Source organism: Perca flavescens, chromosome 14 (assembly GCF_004354835.1).
Source record: "Perca flavescens isolate YP-PL-M2 chromosome 14, PFLA_1.0, whole genome shotgun sequence".
Lineage (NCBI taxonomy): Eukaryota > Metazoa > Chordata > Actinopteri > Perciformes > Percidae > Perca > Perca flavescens.
The window spans coordinates 27,566,110-27,584,335 of record NC_041344.1 but is presented as its reverse complement, the minus strand read 5'-3'; the positions used below and the strand labels follow the sequence as shown (position 1 = coordinate 27,584,335).

At 41.4% G+C, this 18,226-nt stretch overlaps 1 protein-coding gene across 1 annotated transcript in view; it reads right to left on the bottom strand.

Annotated features, from left to right (window-relative positions):
* fam135b (family with sequence similarity 135 member B) overlaps positions 1-18,226 on the bottom strand; it is a 65,228-nt gene that overhangs the window by 26,465 nt on the left and 20,537 nt on the right. The window contains exons 4-5 of the mRNA XM_028598274.1: positions 4,934-5,073; positions 1,035-1,105 (exon numbers count right to left, since the gene is read on the bottom strand). Coding sequence (XP_028454075.1) covers positions 1,035-1,105; positions 4,934-5,073 — 211 coding nt within the window. The remainder of the gene's footprint in view (positions 1-1,034; positions 1,106-4,933; positions 5,074-18,226) is intronic.

The window sequence follows — 18,226 nt, the reverse complement described above, 5'->3', positions numbered from 1 at the left end:
ATGGGGGAGCAAAAAAATAAATAAATACTTTTGCGTGATCCCGAGAAACTTTTGTGTTCTCTTGCAAGACTTTATCGGGTTTGGGAGGAAGAAAAAGTCAATGTACTTCTGGCTCAGTTCGGCATCATGGAAACAATCACAACAATGTAGCACACACAACTGTGGGAGAGGTTCATATGGTACCTACTGCCAAGCACTAATTCCTAATCTTTAAATTTAAGGCCAATAAAAAATAAAATGATTATGAACCTCTTCCATTGGTGTGTGCACTCAATTGTTTCCCGTAAGTATATTGACTTTTTTACAACAACTTTCCCGGGATAACGCTAAAATATCTTTCTTTTTTTCCCCCATCCATATGTTTTTTTCCCCCAATGTCCTCTTAAGGCTCTGTATATATTGTCCTTAAGAGCTATGAAATAGAGTCAGAGAGAAAGAGACTGAATCTTGACTTGAATTGAAAAGGAGACCTAGATATTCTACAGCCGTACAGACGCTGAGTAAAGGCAACCAGTGCCCATGCTATGATATCGGGGGCTCCATAACTCAGTCCTGTGTAGTGTTGACAAGTACTATAATCACACAGGTATGGCAAAAATGGGAAATTAACAGTTTAAGCGCACAAACACTTCACTGATGTGCAGCTGCTGGTTCATACAAGAGCCGTTCCCCAACAAAAGCATTGCCTTTTGCCGTATGCTAATGCAAACTACCTATTTATTCTTCCATTTGTCCCAAGCAAACAGACAAATTGCAGTAATCTTGTATTGTTAGCAGAGAAGTTGTGATCAGGTGATTAAAAAGATGGCTGTGAGCCAAAAGACATAATAGCCCTTATTCATGCCTAGTTTGCATTCTCACTCTTGCACAAGGAGAAAGTCTAGTGCTCTCTCTCTCTCTCTCTCTCTCTCTCTCTCTCTCTCTCTCTCTCTCTCTCTCTCTCTCTCTCTCTCTCTCTCTCTCCCTCCCTCCCTCCCTCTCAAACACGCACATACACACACAAACACACATTTCCAAACTGCTCAAAAACCTACTGTTGCTCATTGTCGGTGAAATGAAGATCCAGCTTCAACTGAAAGTCCACCTCACTCAAGGCTTCCTCCACCTGTAAAACACAGGTACAGCACTGTTGTTAATGCATTAACTTTATAGGAACAAGGTGACATGGAAGGGGGCAAACAAAACAAAAACGCCACATGGAAACATAGTTAAATCGTCCAGTTGTCATGGAAATAAGACAAGCACTACTGCTGTTTTAGTTTGAATGCCAGTGTTTACATTTGTTATTTGTTAGTTTTCAACATGAGACCACAAATAGAGATGCAAAGAGAACAAATAATTTCCACTGAGGAAATCTACAAAATGTTTAAAGGGATACTTTGCCTATTTTAGACCAGCTCTCTGTGTCATGTTTGTGTGGGCAGTGTGTTTAGATGAACGGTGTAACGGATTAAAGGAAGCTCCAATGCTCGTTGGCATAGATTCCCTAGAACATAGATTCTGATTCTCATTGAAACAAATTATATTTTCTCTTCTTTTCTATAGTTTTTTTTTTTTTTTTACCTTTTGTTTTTATTAATATGGTCCCCATAATAATTCTTCATTTAACCTATTGCCAGACAGGAATGGAAATATTGGATTCACCCAACATCCACTCTCATATTGTCTGCCTTGCTAATTAAGGGGCGACACTTCTTCCTGCATTGGCACTGAACGTTGGCATTGGATGTAAATCAAGAGGTGTGGAATCTTTCAATATGGACGTAAATCCATAGAATGTTCCGTCAGTGATGGAGTACTCGAGTCTTGGACTCGGACTTTAGTCACTATTCACTGGACTTGTGACTCAAATTGGACTCGCATAATAATGACTTGGATTCGAGGGTTTTCCGAAATCGGACCTGACCATTTATGACACGAAACATGAAATAATGAATCAATGAAGATCACAAACGCTCACCAACAAGTGACCAACATATATGCTGGTCACTTGTGACATATGATGGACATTTACACTATATACCGTACAGTATGGTGTGAATGAATTTAGCGATTTGGCATAGAACTTAATGTGACCGACCTTGTTTGCAATGCTGATTTAGTTCTTTTTAATTATTCACTATGTGATCTACAACCTGTAATCCTGCCTTTTTTTGAATCTGATCTAGATCGAACTGATTTGTATTACTGTCATGTTCAAAGAGCCATAGAATACCATGGTGTATGGAAATACAGAGCATCTATTTGAATTTCAAAAAGAAAGTGGAAAAACAAAAGGGTTGGGTGACTACAAAGGCAGTGCCACGAGTGGAGTCTTTTGAAGACTGAGGTGCAGTGTTGCTAATTATTATAAAGGGCATACACAGTTCTTCCTCTCTTTCTTCTTACATTTGTCTAAAACATACTCACATATTGTACAGCAAACATACAAATCGTTGCAGTTCTGCCCGATATTGATGTTCAGATTGATTAAGCATACAGTCTACGGGTGTACTCAGGGGAAACGAGGGGCTATTTTTGTCTGTGCTATCTGTAGCTGTGAGCGGCAGATAACCTCCGGAAGGTTAATGAGCGGGGAGCCTTTGGGAGAGCTTACAGCTGAAATCTGATATGCCTTGAAGCTCCTCTGTCTCCACACCTCCACATAAATGTCTATGTTTAATGAAATCTTCTAAAATTAGGAGGCATGCCTGAGCCATGTGAGACAGAATATCCACATTCTGACAGCAGCAGGATCTTTCTACAGTAACCCAGCCATCCGTACTGTAGACATATGTCAGAGCAGCTGAGCGATGGTGCAAAGTAATGCCAATGTCTGAGCCATGGCTATCACATGGATGATTAGCTTCAAGCTTGTCTCATCGCTGTCACCACTGATCAATGGGAGTCCAACAACAAAAACAGGCAGAGTGGATTTTCGGGGGTTTTGCCCACGGTGAAACCATAAAAGACAGAACATCAATAACTGTCTGGCAGGTTTACACACCTGATCATTTCAACTGAACATGGGGTATTAGGACACGGCAATTTACATTTGTCCGTCAATTGAAGCACATTAATTCCATGAGGCAAGTTGTGGAACTCCACAAGCCTCATACTGTTTCTGTGTCTAGAATAGTTCAGACTGAATTGTTTTGAAAAAGGAGATTACCTTTGTTAGCTAAGAATTAGTACAATGCATTTTTTTGGGTTGTCAGGTCCAGCCTTAGAGTTAGCCGCTTGCACTATTTTGCTTTGGGGGCCCAAACTACAGCCAATCATTTCATCCCCTTTTCAAAACCAGTGATAACTCTTGTTAAAAAGAAAACAACTGCAATTAGGTACGGCCAGGAAAGGATGAGGGCCTGGCCCTGTTTACAGGTCCAATCATTACTAGGGTCTACACATACGGTGTTGGTTGTTAAAGGTGCCCTGCCACACGTATTTCATTACTTTGTGGTAATGTCTGAAGTTCTACCATGGACTCTAACATATTCTTGTGGAAAAATTGCCTTGGTTACCTTATTTCAAGCCATTCTAACGTGGTATAGAAAGCCTGCAGTTAGACTAAGCTCGATTTTTGCCAGTTCTAATTAATATTCAACAAGCTAAGCTGTTTGGATCTGATTGGCTAACAGCTAGCCAATGAGAGCCTGGCTATAGGCATCCTTTACCCAGCGCAACTGGGCAAGCTCATGAATAGTAATGAGCTCAGGCAATATGATGTCAGACTGACCAGCTTTTGTAATTGGCCTGATTTCTCCACTTATTTCTTTTCAGTGGCTAGAGCTGACAGAGGAGGTAGCAGTTCATTTTCACATTCACGACATAACACAAACACATATGGACCTTTCATATTTCAAAAAATGCAAGTAAAAAAGGTTTTGTGCGGCAGGGCACCTTTAAGTATTTTTCCTTTAAAAGTCTCTTTAGGGCCGGTGGGCTATACTGTTGTGAAGAGCTCACCAACTTTTCATCAATTTGCTTGTGCCTAACTGTATATTTGCTACAGTTTCTGCACTTTCCTGAGGGAAGGGCGATGCAGTGTTTGTGTAGCACAACAATCAATAGTTTTCAGGCTGCGGGTCAGACTCTAAACCCCCAGTAGAAGCTTAAAAGATAAATCTGATGGGATGTGAGGTGATTAACGGGATGGAAAGGAGTAAAAAAAAATGTTATGTCTAGTCTGTTTTTTTCTGGTAATCCTGTATTTTTCAGACTTCTAAAAAATTAAACTGTCAAGTCAACATCAAAATTAGGTTGAACTGCTCACCCATAGCAGAACCTAACACACGATCACTGTAGTCAGCACAAGTCTCTGAGCAAGTCTGTCCAAGTCAGTGGCCAAAGCTGAGCTAAGCATGTTGCCCACCTATCAGGGTGCTTTAGGTAAAATATACCAATACCACCGAAGCTTTATATACATGCACATAAACTAATGAACAAAAAACTGTCACTCGTAAACATTTCACGCCACTTTAAAGCAAATTATTTACATTATTTACAGTATTCAGCATGATTATATGACTTCTTCATTACCAGCCTTGACAGCAACATGGGTATTGTTTTCACCTTTTGTGTGTATATATGTGTGTGTGTGTGTGTGTGTGTGTGTGTGTGTGTGTGTGTGTGTGTGTGTGTGTGTGTGTGTGTGTGTGTGTGTGTGTGTGTGTGTGTATATGTGTGTGTCATCATGGCTGTCGTGCATTTCACCGCCAGGCTACTGATAAAATGTAAGCAGCCAGTGGAATTCCCTAGTCCAGGTAAAGGTTAAGATTAGGCATTTAGTTGTGATGGTTAAGGTTAGGGTAAGGGACTAGGGAACGCATTATATCAATGACGGGTCCCCTCAAAGATAGTGCCACAAACCTGTGTTTGTGTGTGTGTGTGTGTGTGTGTGTGTGTGTGTGTGTGTGTGTGTGTGTGTGTGGAAAATGTCACCAGCATGACTCACCCTTTCTCCGTCCAATAGCAGGTGGACTTTGAAGATCATACAGTCATTCACCGTAATCTCCTCATTTCTGTAGAGGATCTGAAATATCCGGCTGAACACGGCGCCGTCGTAAACCCCTGCAGAGCTGAAGCTGCATTCTCCTGGTGTGGGACACGACGACATAACACAATTAACACAAACAACAAGAACAACAACAACAGTATCACTGATTCCCTGTAAAAGTCAGTAATGTTAATAAATGCAGAGCTTTTACAGAACTAAACAAAATGAATAGTTAGACGGTTTAACATGGAGTTGTCTCAGAAATAAACTGTTTTTCATAACCACAAATAAAATTAGGCCTTTCATTTGGCAAATTCATCCTTAATATTTCCAGTATGTGCTCAGATTTGTGAATATGTACCCAGATTTGCATAATGAGTCTTGCAAATGTGTGACCTAACATTTGTAAATGTTTACTGGGATTGGTGAGGGATCGGAGTGTGTATATTTAGATCGGGGAGCATGTGCTAAGATTTATGAATATGTGCATTAGTATTACACTGGCAGCCCATGTTTTGTCTAACTGATATTCAATGTCCCCGCACTTTCACTGCAGCTTCTAGCTTTCTGTTTGTCCAATTTTTATATTCAAAGGTGCTATAATGAAATCAAGCTAATACCCGGTAGAGTTAAGAACATTAAGTGAGCCATCCAGACACCATAGCACTATGCATAGATAGAACAAATAATAAATTGTGTGCGTAGGAAATGTCCATGTGAGCAAGAAAGTTGGTCTTCGTCAAACATTCTTGCATTCTTTACTTCCTAACGCATATCGCTCCATGTCAGCTCGCTCTGCTTGATGTCTGTCTTGAGGTCCCTTCGCCACATGTTCTTGGACCGCCCTCTCTTTCTTATGCCTTGAGGCTTCCATCTAAAGGGTCTGCCTGGAGGTGCTTGTATTTGGTTTGTGGAGTGCTGGGCCAATCCATTTCCCCATATTCTTCTCTTGATCTCTTCTTCCACTGGTTGTTGGCCCGTTCTCCGCCAGAGATTATTGTTACTGATGGTATCTGGCCAGCGGATGCTCAAGATCCGCCTCAGGCAGCTGTTAATGAATGTTTTTACTTTCATCATTGAGTTCCTGGTTGTCGTTTTAAGTCTCTGATCTGTAGAATAGCACAGGCTTAATGTTGGAGCTGAGGAGTCTGAGCTTTGTCCGCTGGCTGATTTCTTTGGAGCTCCAATTGTGGTCTTTATTATCCAATCTATAACCAGGACAAAGAGGAAAGTGGACAGTAAACAGCCTAGTCTGATGCCAGTCTTCATTTGGAAACTTTGATTGAGCCGTCCTCCATGGATAACTCTGCAGCTCATCCCTTTCGCAGGAGTTTCGGATTGTTCAATTTCCTGAGGTGCCAGGGTTTCTTTGTCGATTCTGTCTAACGCCTTCTCATAGTCTATCAAGTTGATGTACGGCAGAGAGTTCTATTCCAATGATTGCTTAACTATGATACCGAGAGTTGCAATCTGGTCCACACATGATCTATTCTGCCGAAAGCGGGTCCGCAGCTTCCTTTATTCGTTCCATGAGGACACCGTTGAAGATATTGATATTGAGAAGCATGATTCCTCTGTAGTTTGGGCAATTTGCTGAAGTCTCCTTTCTTGGGAAGCTTTACCAGGTAGCCTTCCTTCACGCTGCTGGTACTTCCTCCTTCTCCCAGATCCTCTCAAATAGTGGGTGCAGCATCAAACATGCATACCCACATGTAATGAACAATGATGTATCCAACCTGATCTCACAAAAATACATGAAATGACAATGAGCTCTTAACACGGCATTACGTGGTGGTGGCATATGGTGCTTCCAATTATGTGCCAGCAGTACGGAGACAATTTAGGTTTAGGCAGAAAAACTACTTGCTTAGGTTTGGTCAAATTTCATGGTTTGGGTTGACATACATTCTGTACATGAAGTATGTTACGTAGGCTTTGTGACGTAAGTTAAATACGTTACGTATTTTATTATGCATACATAACTTAGAAAAAGTCAATGTTGACTTTTGGTCTTACACACGAACAATAGTCTCCTGGGTGAAATACTACTTTTATACTACCTCACCTGTCTTTAAGACAGGGGTGTGTTGAACCGGCGAATTAGTGTGTCCACCATGATAAAGGGTCCTAATTGACTTTCTATTGGCATTGTTTTCGGTGATGCCAGCACATAATTCTGACACATTAGTTGCCACCAACCACGTAATGCAGTGTTAAGAGGTACGCATTTCTATGGGATTAGGCTGGACAGATCTCATCTACCCTACATATGTGTTCGTGCATGCTCAACCTTTAAAAGTCCTAGTAACATGAAGGAAAAATGTAACATTTCGAGACATACGCGTGAGAGACATGAGAAGGTCAATACCACTCTCATATCTTTGTATCAAATATGGCAAATGTATAAATAATATCAAAACAGATATGTGTTTTGAATTTCAACATTTGCCATGCTACAACACTACAACTACACTACAACACTTTTGTGAGCAATATTATTACTCCTACCAACTGACACATCCTCCCTGGCTCCCCTGCTGTCCAGGGGCATGCCGTGATAGGTCTCCGAAATCCCCTGCTGAGGGTGTGCTCTTTTCAGCCTCATTCTTACTCTCCCTCTTTCTGTAGGCCTCCTCCTGATAACGCTGTCACTACTAGCAGCATCAAGCAGCTCCAGCCAGGACGACAGATGCGTGGGAGCATGACTGTTGTCAAAGACTTTGTGGACGTGTGCCAGAGACGGACTAATCCCTCTGGGTATGTATTGTATGTGGAAGGAGCTGTGTCTCTGTGTGTTAGCACTGTCGCCTCACAATCTGACGAATGTTACAGATATTTTTTTTTTTTACACGTCTCCTTGTGTTTGTTTGTGTTTTTGCCGGCCGTACAGGCGTACAAGTTAGTAGGGGTCCAAATCACACATTTTATCACCATACAATATTCTATTGATTCTTTGGAAAATGATACAATATTTACTGATATCACAAAGTCTGCCAGGATAGGATTTCGATTAAATTCAGGGGCCTATAAATAAGCCCATTTAACACAATCAGTTACATTTAAATATATTTACAAAAAGCAACTAAAATATGATTTGACAATTTCATTACTAAGCTCTTCTAGACATTTCAATTAAAAACAAACTACTATTTTTGATAAAAAGAATACATATAAATTGGGATTTTTAAAATAAAGGCCCATCTTAAAGATGAGGATATGCATCCATATTTTCCACTTTGGATCGATAATATTGGATTGCTGAGGATTGGATCGATATATCAATCCACATCGATGTATCGTTACACCCCTACGAGTTAGGTGGATTATAGACTGTGAACTGCGCAGGAATTAACATAAATGATTGACCTGGGATCTCCCCCAGGTGCTTTCATGGCCTCTTTCCTTTGCTGGGTGGCCCTTTCAGTTTGGCCAAAGTGACTAAATCAATGAAGCTGCTGCAGTTGCCCTTGCTACTTTCACACACTCACACATACTCTATTCCCTTTGAATGCCAGTTTGTTTTACAGGATTGATTAAACAGCTCATTTAGTACCAGGGGAGCAGAAGCAATAAGGCCTTGATAAGAAAGCTGCTTTGCTGAGATTTCAGCTTTGACACTGATAGCAATGTTGTTTGCATACAAGGGGAAGGCAGCACCTGTACAATCAAATGCAGTCCAATACAACAGCCATACTATGAGGCGTAGGCAATAATCATCGCGGTAATGAGGTCAAAGAGTTTAAATGCTGTGGCAAGCAAATATTTGTTGTTAAGATGTGCATGATTCCCTAAAAAATATTCTGTATATGTGTAATGTTTTAAATCTACAGAAGGTTTTAAACAATACAGCAGATTAATTAATTAATAATAATATAATAATAATAATATTTATTTGAATAAAGACATTTGCAAGCAGAAAAGGCACAGATTGAAAAATTCATCAGATAGCAGGAAATAAAGCTTTTGATGCATCGTCAACAACCACCAGAAAATAATTTTGTTATAATTTGTTGGCCCTAATGTTCAAACAAGCGTTTTCGCTATTATTATTATATTATTTAGCGCTTTATCATAGACACTCAAAGGGCATTTGGGGGGTGGGGACTGCTCTCTAACACCACTAATGTGTAGCACCCACCTGGGTGATGCACGGCAGCCACACAACGCCTTACAACGCCAGAACGCTCACCACACATCAGCTAGTTAGGGAGGGGGAGGGGAACATATTTTTAGTGGTGGGGAAACTGGAGAACCCGGAGAAAACCCACGCAGACATGGGGAGAACATGCTAACTCCACACAGAAAGTCCTGGATTTGAACCCAGAACCTTCTTGCTGTGAGGTCACAGCACTAACCACTGGGCCACCATGCTGCTAGATAGGCAGATTGTTGTGTGTGTTGCCTTGAATTTCATTAAATGCTTACTCTAAGTTATACATCTAAGTTATATTTTCTTCTCACAGAATTGGCTCATCGTTTCCATGTTTTTCCAAAGTTTGCCTACATTAGCCAACATACTGCAAGTGACAAGTAAGTAATTTCTTTTTATTTGGCTTATAAAGTAACAATTTCAACATGAGGAATGTGTTATTTCTTCTTTAAAAAGTGACTAATGAGTGTCATTTTAATTCCTATGGATGCCCATTTCTGCCAGGAAAAGAAAAAAATAAGTTTATTGTTTATTAAAAGGATGCCCAGAAGTCAGTCGGACAGACTTTCAACTCACACCTCCGGCGGAGCTTTTCGTGCATCCCTGTGGAGGCTGGGGGCATTGAACCCGAGTGGACAATGTTCAAAGTTTCCATTGTTGAAGCTGCGGCTAGGAGCTGTGGTCTTAGGGTCTTAGGTGCCTCAAGGGGCGGTAACCCACGAACACCGTGGTGGACACCGGTGGTCAGGGAAGCCGTCCGACTGAAGAAGGAGTCTTTCCCAGAGGACTCCGGAGGCGGTTGCAGGGTACCGAAGGGCTGCAGCCTCTGCCGTGAAAGAGGCAAAGCAGCGGGTGTGGGAGAAGTTTGGAGAAGACATGGAGAAGGACTTTCGGTCGGCACCAAAGTGCTTCTGGTAAACTGTTCGCCACCTCAGGAGGGGGAAGCGGGGAACCATCCAAGCTGTGTACAGTAAGGTTGGGACACTGTTGACCTCAACTGCGGAGGTAATAGGGCGGTGGAAGGAGCACTTTGAGGAACTCCTGAATCCGACTAATACGCCCTCTATGTTAGAGGCAGAGCTGGAGGATAACGGGGGATTGTCGTTGATTTCCCAGGCGGAAGTCACTGATGTAGTCAAACAACTCCACAGTGGCAAAGCCCCGGGGATTGATGAGATCCGTCCAGAAATGCTCAAGGCTCTGGGTGTGGAGGGGCTGTCCTGGTTGACACGACTCTTCAACGTTGCGTGGAAGTCTGGAAGAGTCCCAAAGGAGTGGCAGACTGGAGTGGTGGTTCCCCTTTTTAAAAAGGGGGACCAGAGGGTGTGTGCCAATTACAGGGGTATCACACTTCTCAGCCTCCCTGGTAAAGTCTACTCCAAGGTGCTCATCGCTGTTCTTTGCAGATGATGTGGTCCTGATGGCATCATCGGCCTGTGACCTTCAGCACTCACTGGATCGGTTCGCAGCCGAGTGTGAAGCGGTTGGGATGAGGATCAGCACCTCTAAATCGGAGGCCATGGTTCTCAGCAGGAAACCGATGGAATGCCTTCTCCAGGTAGGGAATGAGTCCTTACCCCAAGTGAAGGAGTTCAAGTACCTTGGGGTTTTGTTTTGCAGTGAGGGGACAATGGAGCGGGAGATTGGTCGGAGAATCGGGCGCAGCGGTGCGGTATTACATTCAATCTATCGCACCGTTGTGACAAAAAGAGAGCTGAGCCAGAAGGCAAAGCTCTCGATCTACCGGTCAGTTTTCATTCCTACCCTCACCTATGGCCATGAAGGCTGGGTCATGACCGAAAGAACGAGATCCAGGGTACAAGCGGATGAAATGGGTTTCCTCAGGAGGGTGGCTGGCGTCTCCCTTAGAGATAGGGTGAAAAGCTCAGTCATCCGTGAGGAGCTCGGAGTAGAGCCGCTGCTCCTTTGCGTCGAAAGGAGCCAGTTGAGGTGGTTTGGGCATCTGGTAAGGATGCCCCCTGGGCGCCTCCCTAGGGAGGTGTTCCAGGCACGTCCAGCTGGGAGGAGGCCTCGGGGAAGACCCAGGACTAGGTGGAGGGATTATATCTCCAACCTGGCCTGGGAACGCCTCGGGATCCCCCAGTCAGAGCTGGTTAATGTTGCTCAGGAAAGGGAAGTTTGGGGTTCCCTGCTGGAGCTGCTCCCCCCGCGACCCGACACCGGATAAGCGGACGAAGATGGATGGATGGATGGATGGCCCAGAAGTCAGACTTATAAAATAAGATTTAAAAAATCTCTCTTCACTTAATGTCACAAATTATGACAGTAAGTCAAAATTCAGTCTTATGAAATAGGAAGAATATAAAGCAATTCCAGTTGCCCATGACTTGAGCATTTCTCCATATCATCACCTGGACGTGAGAGAATCTTCACAAACTTCACAGATACTGTTTTCTTTTCCTGGCGCAGAAATAGTTTACCATAAATGTTACCCTGACACCATATGTGTGCTAAAACTATTCAAATATTTGTAATCTTTAATATTATGTCCACGCTCTTTTGGTTTCCGTTGGTTATAAATGCGATCAAAATACATTTCAGTGCTCCCCATTCATGTTTCCAGTGAGTTACACCAAGAGAAATACATCAAACCCACCCACATGTTGGGTATACACTGCAGTTCTCACAGGAGTTGTGGAGTTATCCCATCCTGCTCTTTAAAACCTGCTGAAATGCCCTTAAGCCACAGTAAATCTGTGCTGGAAATAATATGCTTACAGCTACCGGTGCTCTGCATGTGATGTGTGTGTGTGTGTGTGTGTGTGTGTGTGTGTGTGTGAGTGTGTGAGAGTGTGTGTCTGCTAGTCACTCCCTATCAGTAACACACAAAACTCTTCAGGATGCTAACATGAGGGAGTATATTAGTCCGTGCAGTAGGAGACAACTTAAACAGCAATCCAATTCTCGCTGTTCACATTCCTGAATAAAAAAAAATCACTGTTTTTTTGTGCGTGAATCACAGTCATTAAATGCTTCAGTTGAGAGTCTGGCACACACAATTCATTTGTCTGAGGGGCTCAGACAATTGAAATGTCAAGCATACACTTTCACAGAGAACACAGTAAGGGATTATTTCCTGCGTCTGTGTACGGTGAATGTATTTCGTCCCGCTGGCTGGTCGGAGAGCTGGCTGCTGCATTTATTCTCAGCATTCTGCCTGGGAGGTGTACAGGCTTAATACATGACCTTGTGAAAGGAGCTGCAAAGGGATGGGAGGGGAGGGGAGGGCTGCAGCCTTCCAATTACAATATGAATGTGATGGATTGCAGTCATTGGATTATATATACAGCTGGCTGCATTGCTTTAGAACAGCTTTTGAATATGCGACTTTGTTTATAGAGTTGACAACGGTTAAATATAGGGTTGTAACACATCCATGGTATAGACTAGAGGTCCACAGAAAGATATATTGCACACTGTATGTAGTGGATGGTGAATCTAATTAAGCTGCAATTTACCTTACCTATAGTTGATGGCCATAAATCTATAACAAGAGTTCAAAATTTTTTTGAAAGGCATATTTGCCTTCTTTCCGTGTGTGAGATTAATCAAAATCAAGCTCATCTTAGTTTAGCATAAAGACTGCAAGCAGTGGAAAACATCTAGGTTTATTCTGCCCAATGTGAAAAGTAAATATGCCTACCAATAGGGCTGGGCGATAGGGAGAAAATCAGATATCACGATATTCTTGACCAAATCCCTCGATATCGATATTGCGGCGATATTCTAGGGTTGACAATTGGCGCTTTAACAAAATATCTTTACACTTAGATTTTAGATTAACAATCATCAGTAAGGTGGACATAATGTCTAAGTGGGGAAAAGGCAAATAATAGATCTGTCTGGTAAGTTCAGAAAATTACATCACTTTACTGTAATGCAGCTTTTAAAACCAGGAGTAAGACAACACTTATGTCATATCACGATATTACCATATTCAAAATCTAAGACGATATTTATTCTCATATCACGATATGAATATAATATAGATACAGTATATTGCCCAGCCCTACCTACCAACACCTCTAAAGCTGACTTATTTAAGATGTATTTTGTTACACTGTCACTTCACCTGACTGTTGTAGTTACAGAGTGTAACACCATAAAATAAAAGACAATTTTAATTCCTGTTTATGTGTGGGTTGAACAAAAGACATACACTGTCTTAAAGGGGCTACATACAACATTAAGAGTCTGGGCAGGGATTGCCTGCACATGGCTCTCACCGGTGGTGTCACAATCAAACATCAAAATGGCTGCACCTAGCATTTTGCGTTAGCATTTGCTCTAACATGCATGCGCAGCTGGCCCAGCTACCAAAACAAAGAACAGAGAAGCTCGCTTTATGAAACACACAGCATTACTACCACTATATCTTTAGGTAGTTGTTTGCTGCTATATTAATGTTTGGAATGTTGTATATAGCCCTTTAGAATAAAAAGCTTTCGAACATGTTTTGCCATATAAAGATGAGAGGTGTGTTTTTTTTCTGTTTCCCCCCTGCATCCAGGCTTTATTTTGCTAAGCTAAATGCATCCTGTTTTAGAACCAAAACCTTCATTCACTGATTTTTCTGGCAGCAAAAACTAGCTGCGAACACACAACTAAAATATTATCACCTTTGTGGTGAACATTTTTAGTCAAATGTTCCCTTTTACACTTCGAGGACATGGAGCAACATTTTCATTATTTTGGAGTCATGTTTTTTTGGCAGTGATGGCTTCTGACTCCACGTGGACTTGCACACTGATGACTTGGACTTGGACTCAAAGATTTATGAAATCGAACTCGGATGTTGGATGAAAATTCTGACTACTTTTATGTTTAATAGGCAGGGCTCGAGTACTCGAGTCCTGGACTCCTACTTGAGTGTGACTCGAGTCGCTATTCTCCGGACTCGTTCCTCGACTATGACTCGACTTGGACTCACAGTTGGTGACTCAAATACAACAGTGGTTTCTGGCCACCTTATGAGTCCTGTATTCGCTCTCCTATTAGCTCAGTTTTGGTCTACACCAACTCCTGAGGGACATATCTGTCTTTTTAGCATCTAAATGCTCCTCTAAGTTACATAAGTTATATGTTATATACTGTTTGGTGCTGGGCAGGTAGTAGGCAGTGTTTTTTTTTTTTTTTTTTTTTTGGAGCCTCTACCCAGAAATGAGCTGCTTGATACGTCAGAAGAAAGCAAATAAGTGTATTTCACAAAATATTGAATTATTCAAGTGGTGTTGAGCTGAAGAGAATAAATGTGGCAAAGTTTCAATAATTGTTAAAAATTGCTTGTGCTGACTCACTCAAGGCCAGTTTCCTTGACATCAGGCTGAATAATTCAAAGAATGAGCTAAGATGATTGAATACGTTAGGCTATATTTTGTCAACTGAAGCTATTTGTCTGTTCACACATACTCTATTAAAGCATATACAGTACTCCGTTTAACTGAAGCCTCCTCCAGCTGGACTTTGCTCTCCCTTCTTTTCCTCACCTAACATTATGTAAATCTGCACCTGCAGGATTCAACTCCTAAAAATAGACCATTGAGCGCAAGACTACCAAACTGCTATTTTTATCATTTCCATTGCAATCTATTAATATTTTTGACTATTCAGGATTTGTCTCCATCCATGAACTAATGACGTAAAGGAAAATAGTTTTCCCTGCTGGTATTCCTCTCACTGTGTTTCTGGATAAAACACTCAAAATGACATGAATCACTGTCAAATAGCTCACGTTACTGTATTGTGTGAACAGTTAGCTCCATTTAATATTGTAAGTGGCGTTTTCTTTCGCAGGGTACAAATCTTCCACCAAAACAAGTTTCTTCCCGAAACTATTTTGCCGATCCACCGTCGCTGCGTCCAGAGCTTAGCCCCGCCCAAGACAATCGTGATCGCTTTAAAGAAATGCAAACAATCCTGAGCGTCCCACCCCCCCCCCCCTTCTAGAATGTATCTGTGGTCTAGCCAGACCTTTTACTTGCCTAAAACCAAAGTCCTAGCCTTAATACATTATAACCTGAAACTGAGCCTGAAATTATACATGGGACCTAAATGTCCTCACAATCCAAAATGTCCTTAAAAGGATAGTGGGCTGCACTGACAGGAATTGGTCCTCACAAGTACATCTAAATCAGGCACGCACACAAACACACACACACACAGCGCTCCAGTCATGACAAGCTAAAAATAGCCGTTATTACTGTGAATCAGTATTGCCAGTAAAACAGCTTTCTGCATTGCCAGAGATCCAGATTTTACACTTGGGTAGGTTCAGAAATACTGTGTCACAACCTATGAATACAAAAGAGGACAAGACGCGAGGTATCTGTTATGATAGAAACCATCTGCAAGTAATTGTATTCAGGAATTAATGGATGTAGAATGCACAGAGCATGAAGTAAAGTGCTGTTTTTATTCCTGTTCGCCTCGTTGGTTGCATATTTAGTTGCTAGTTATCGACAGCATTTTATTTATTTAGGAAACAAACCTTTGACAAAAGGACCTTTTTTACAAGTGAAAATTATTCAATTTAAATGTTATGGCCACAAATGAACATAGTTGTCTTTGAAGTAAGGACTTTTAAGATTAGCTGTTCTATTGTGGTTTATGGTGCACTGCAAAAACATTCAGCTTTAGGCCTGTTTTGTCATATTCTTAAGTCTTAAATCCCTCATTATTAGACAAGACAACCCAGTCTCACGGCAGTTTGTGAAATGGTAATGTAATTGAATCTATTGATTTGTGTACACAGACACGTTTATCTTGTTGTTTTTCGTGATATCAGCACGTTTTTTTTTTTTTAAACTAATGTATTTCAAAGGGAAGCATCTTTCGTGATCACAGCACGGTTTAGGAAAAGAAGAACGAAATGGTTGGGTTTAGGAAAAGAAGAACGCGACGGTTGGGTTTAAGAAAACAATAACGGGGCGCGGGACAACAACGGGATGGTTGGGTTTAGGAAAAGAAGGAAGCGACGGTTGGATTTAGGACAAGTGACACGCGGGACACAATCCCCCATCTCCTGGATGCAAGTCCTGTGTTGTTTGACCCATCCACCACCCCAACCAACCTCCCTACGCGGATTTGCGGGCTTTTCATACTACTAAAGAATTGTGCTGTGCTCACGAAAGATTCTTCCCATGGAAAGACATTAGTTTAATATCACGAAAAACGAGATAAACGTGTCCATGTACACGAATCGACAAATTAACGTGACCATTTCACGAACTGCCGTGAGACTGGGCTGGACAAGAGGAAAATGTTCCTTGTGGAGCACAGAAATTCCAGTGGAGTCGTCTTAGTATAACAAAGTGCAAATATTTCGAGACAGCATAGAAAAAAGTTAAGATCAATATGCAGGCCTCGACATTAAGGCTTGTCCGCTTGTCCGGGACAAGTGGATTTTTTGTAGGACAAGTGGAAGAGAAATTTACTTGTCCCACTGGACAAGTTAAAACTCAAACAAAACAAAATGCCACTCATTTCGTCAATGTTACAGAATTGAAACAAATACATATTTTACCCCACAATCCCGGGCAGCGAGTCGGCGGGCCGCTAACGTTAGACCCAGCCCGCTGTTCAGCGCATTCTCCGAAAGCGAAGCAGCATGAAAGCACGGCGAGCTAGCCGGTGTTAGCTTGCTAACTCCACCTTAACGTTACCTCCTCGCCACATCGTTCACAGAAAACAAGCTGAAAACAGAAGTCACTCATGGCGATAGCAATGTGCTTTGTGTGGGTGAAGCATTATATACTTTATTATGTGCCACTCATTCCGTTTATGTTACAGATTTTACTTTACCGATTTGAAACAAATACATTAACTAACGTTAGACCCAGCAGCAGCGGGAGAGCGAACCGCTGACGTTAGACCTAGCCCACTGTTCAGCTCATTCTCTGTAAGCGATACAGCATGAAAGCACCGCGGAACCAGCAAGCCAGGCAGCCGGTGTTAGTTAGCTAACGTTAGCATGCTAACTACGCTCTAACGTTACCCCGTCCCCACATCGTTCACAGAAAACGAGCCGAATAAAGCTGTCACTCGTGGCGATAGAAGTGTGCTTTGTGCGGATGAAGCATGAAGTTAATTTGACTCTTGACGGCTCTGCCTCGTAACGTTACTAGCTGCTCCGCTACTCGTTTGTAGCGGATTAAATATCAGGTAATAATCAACTGTAAAGTAGCTACACCTTTTTAAAGGATCCCTTGGTAAGTGAAATTGTAGAAAGAAAAAAAAAACACGCTGACACCAACATTTAGTGGCAAAATCCATTGTTATGTCTACAAAATTATTTTAGATATAGTATAAGTTCAAGTCACCACTACCTCTGGTCAAAATATTGAATTAGTATCTCAATATATTGACTCATTATCTCAGAATTTAAACAAAGAATATCAAAGTAATGAGAAACTATAAAATATTGACTTAATCTCAATATATTGGCTTAGTATTGTAATATATTGACTTAGTAACTCAACATATTGGTTCAGTATCTCAATATATTGACTTAGTAACTCAGAATATCTCAATATATTGACATAGTAACTTAGAATATTGACTAGGAATCTGAAAGTAATGAGAAACTTTAAAATATTCACTTAGAATCTCAATATATTAACTTCTGCACACCGGCGTGCAAAGTATAATTTTGTATTATGAGTCTGGAGATCCTTTTTTCTTGTTGAAGGGGAAATCTATTCTTGGGACACATTTGTTTCTACTGTTTAAACTGAATTGTATTAATGTTGATAGTGTTTGGATTCTTTCAATGGTTTCTTCAAATTCTGCATTAGCAAAACACAAAAGAAATTATAAAATAATGAATCTTTACCCGGACAAGTGACTTTTGTTCATGGACAAATGAAACGTAAATGTACTTGTCCGAAGGACAAGTGCCTCAAAAAGTTAATGTCAAGCCCTGAATATGTATCAAGAAAATGACACTAGCTGTGAAAACTGAAATTGATTTACTTTCGAAACAAGTTCAATCATCTTGCCACCATTTGGCCTTGGAAGATATCAGATGCAAGATTTTCTGCAGAGCGTGTCAGTCAGTCTTTAACTCAAAGACTCCACCAAAT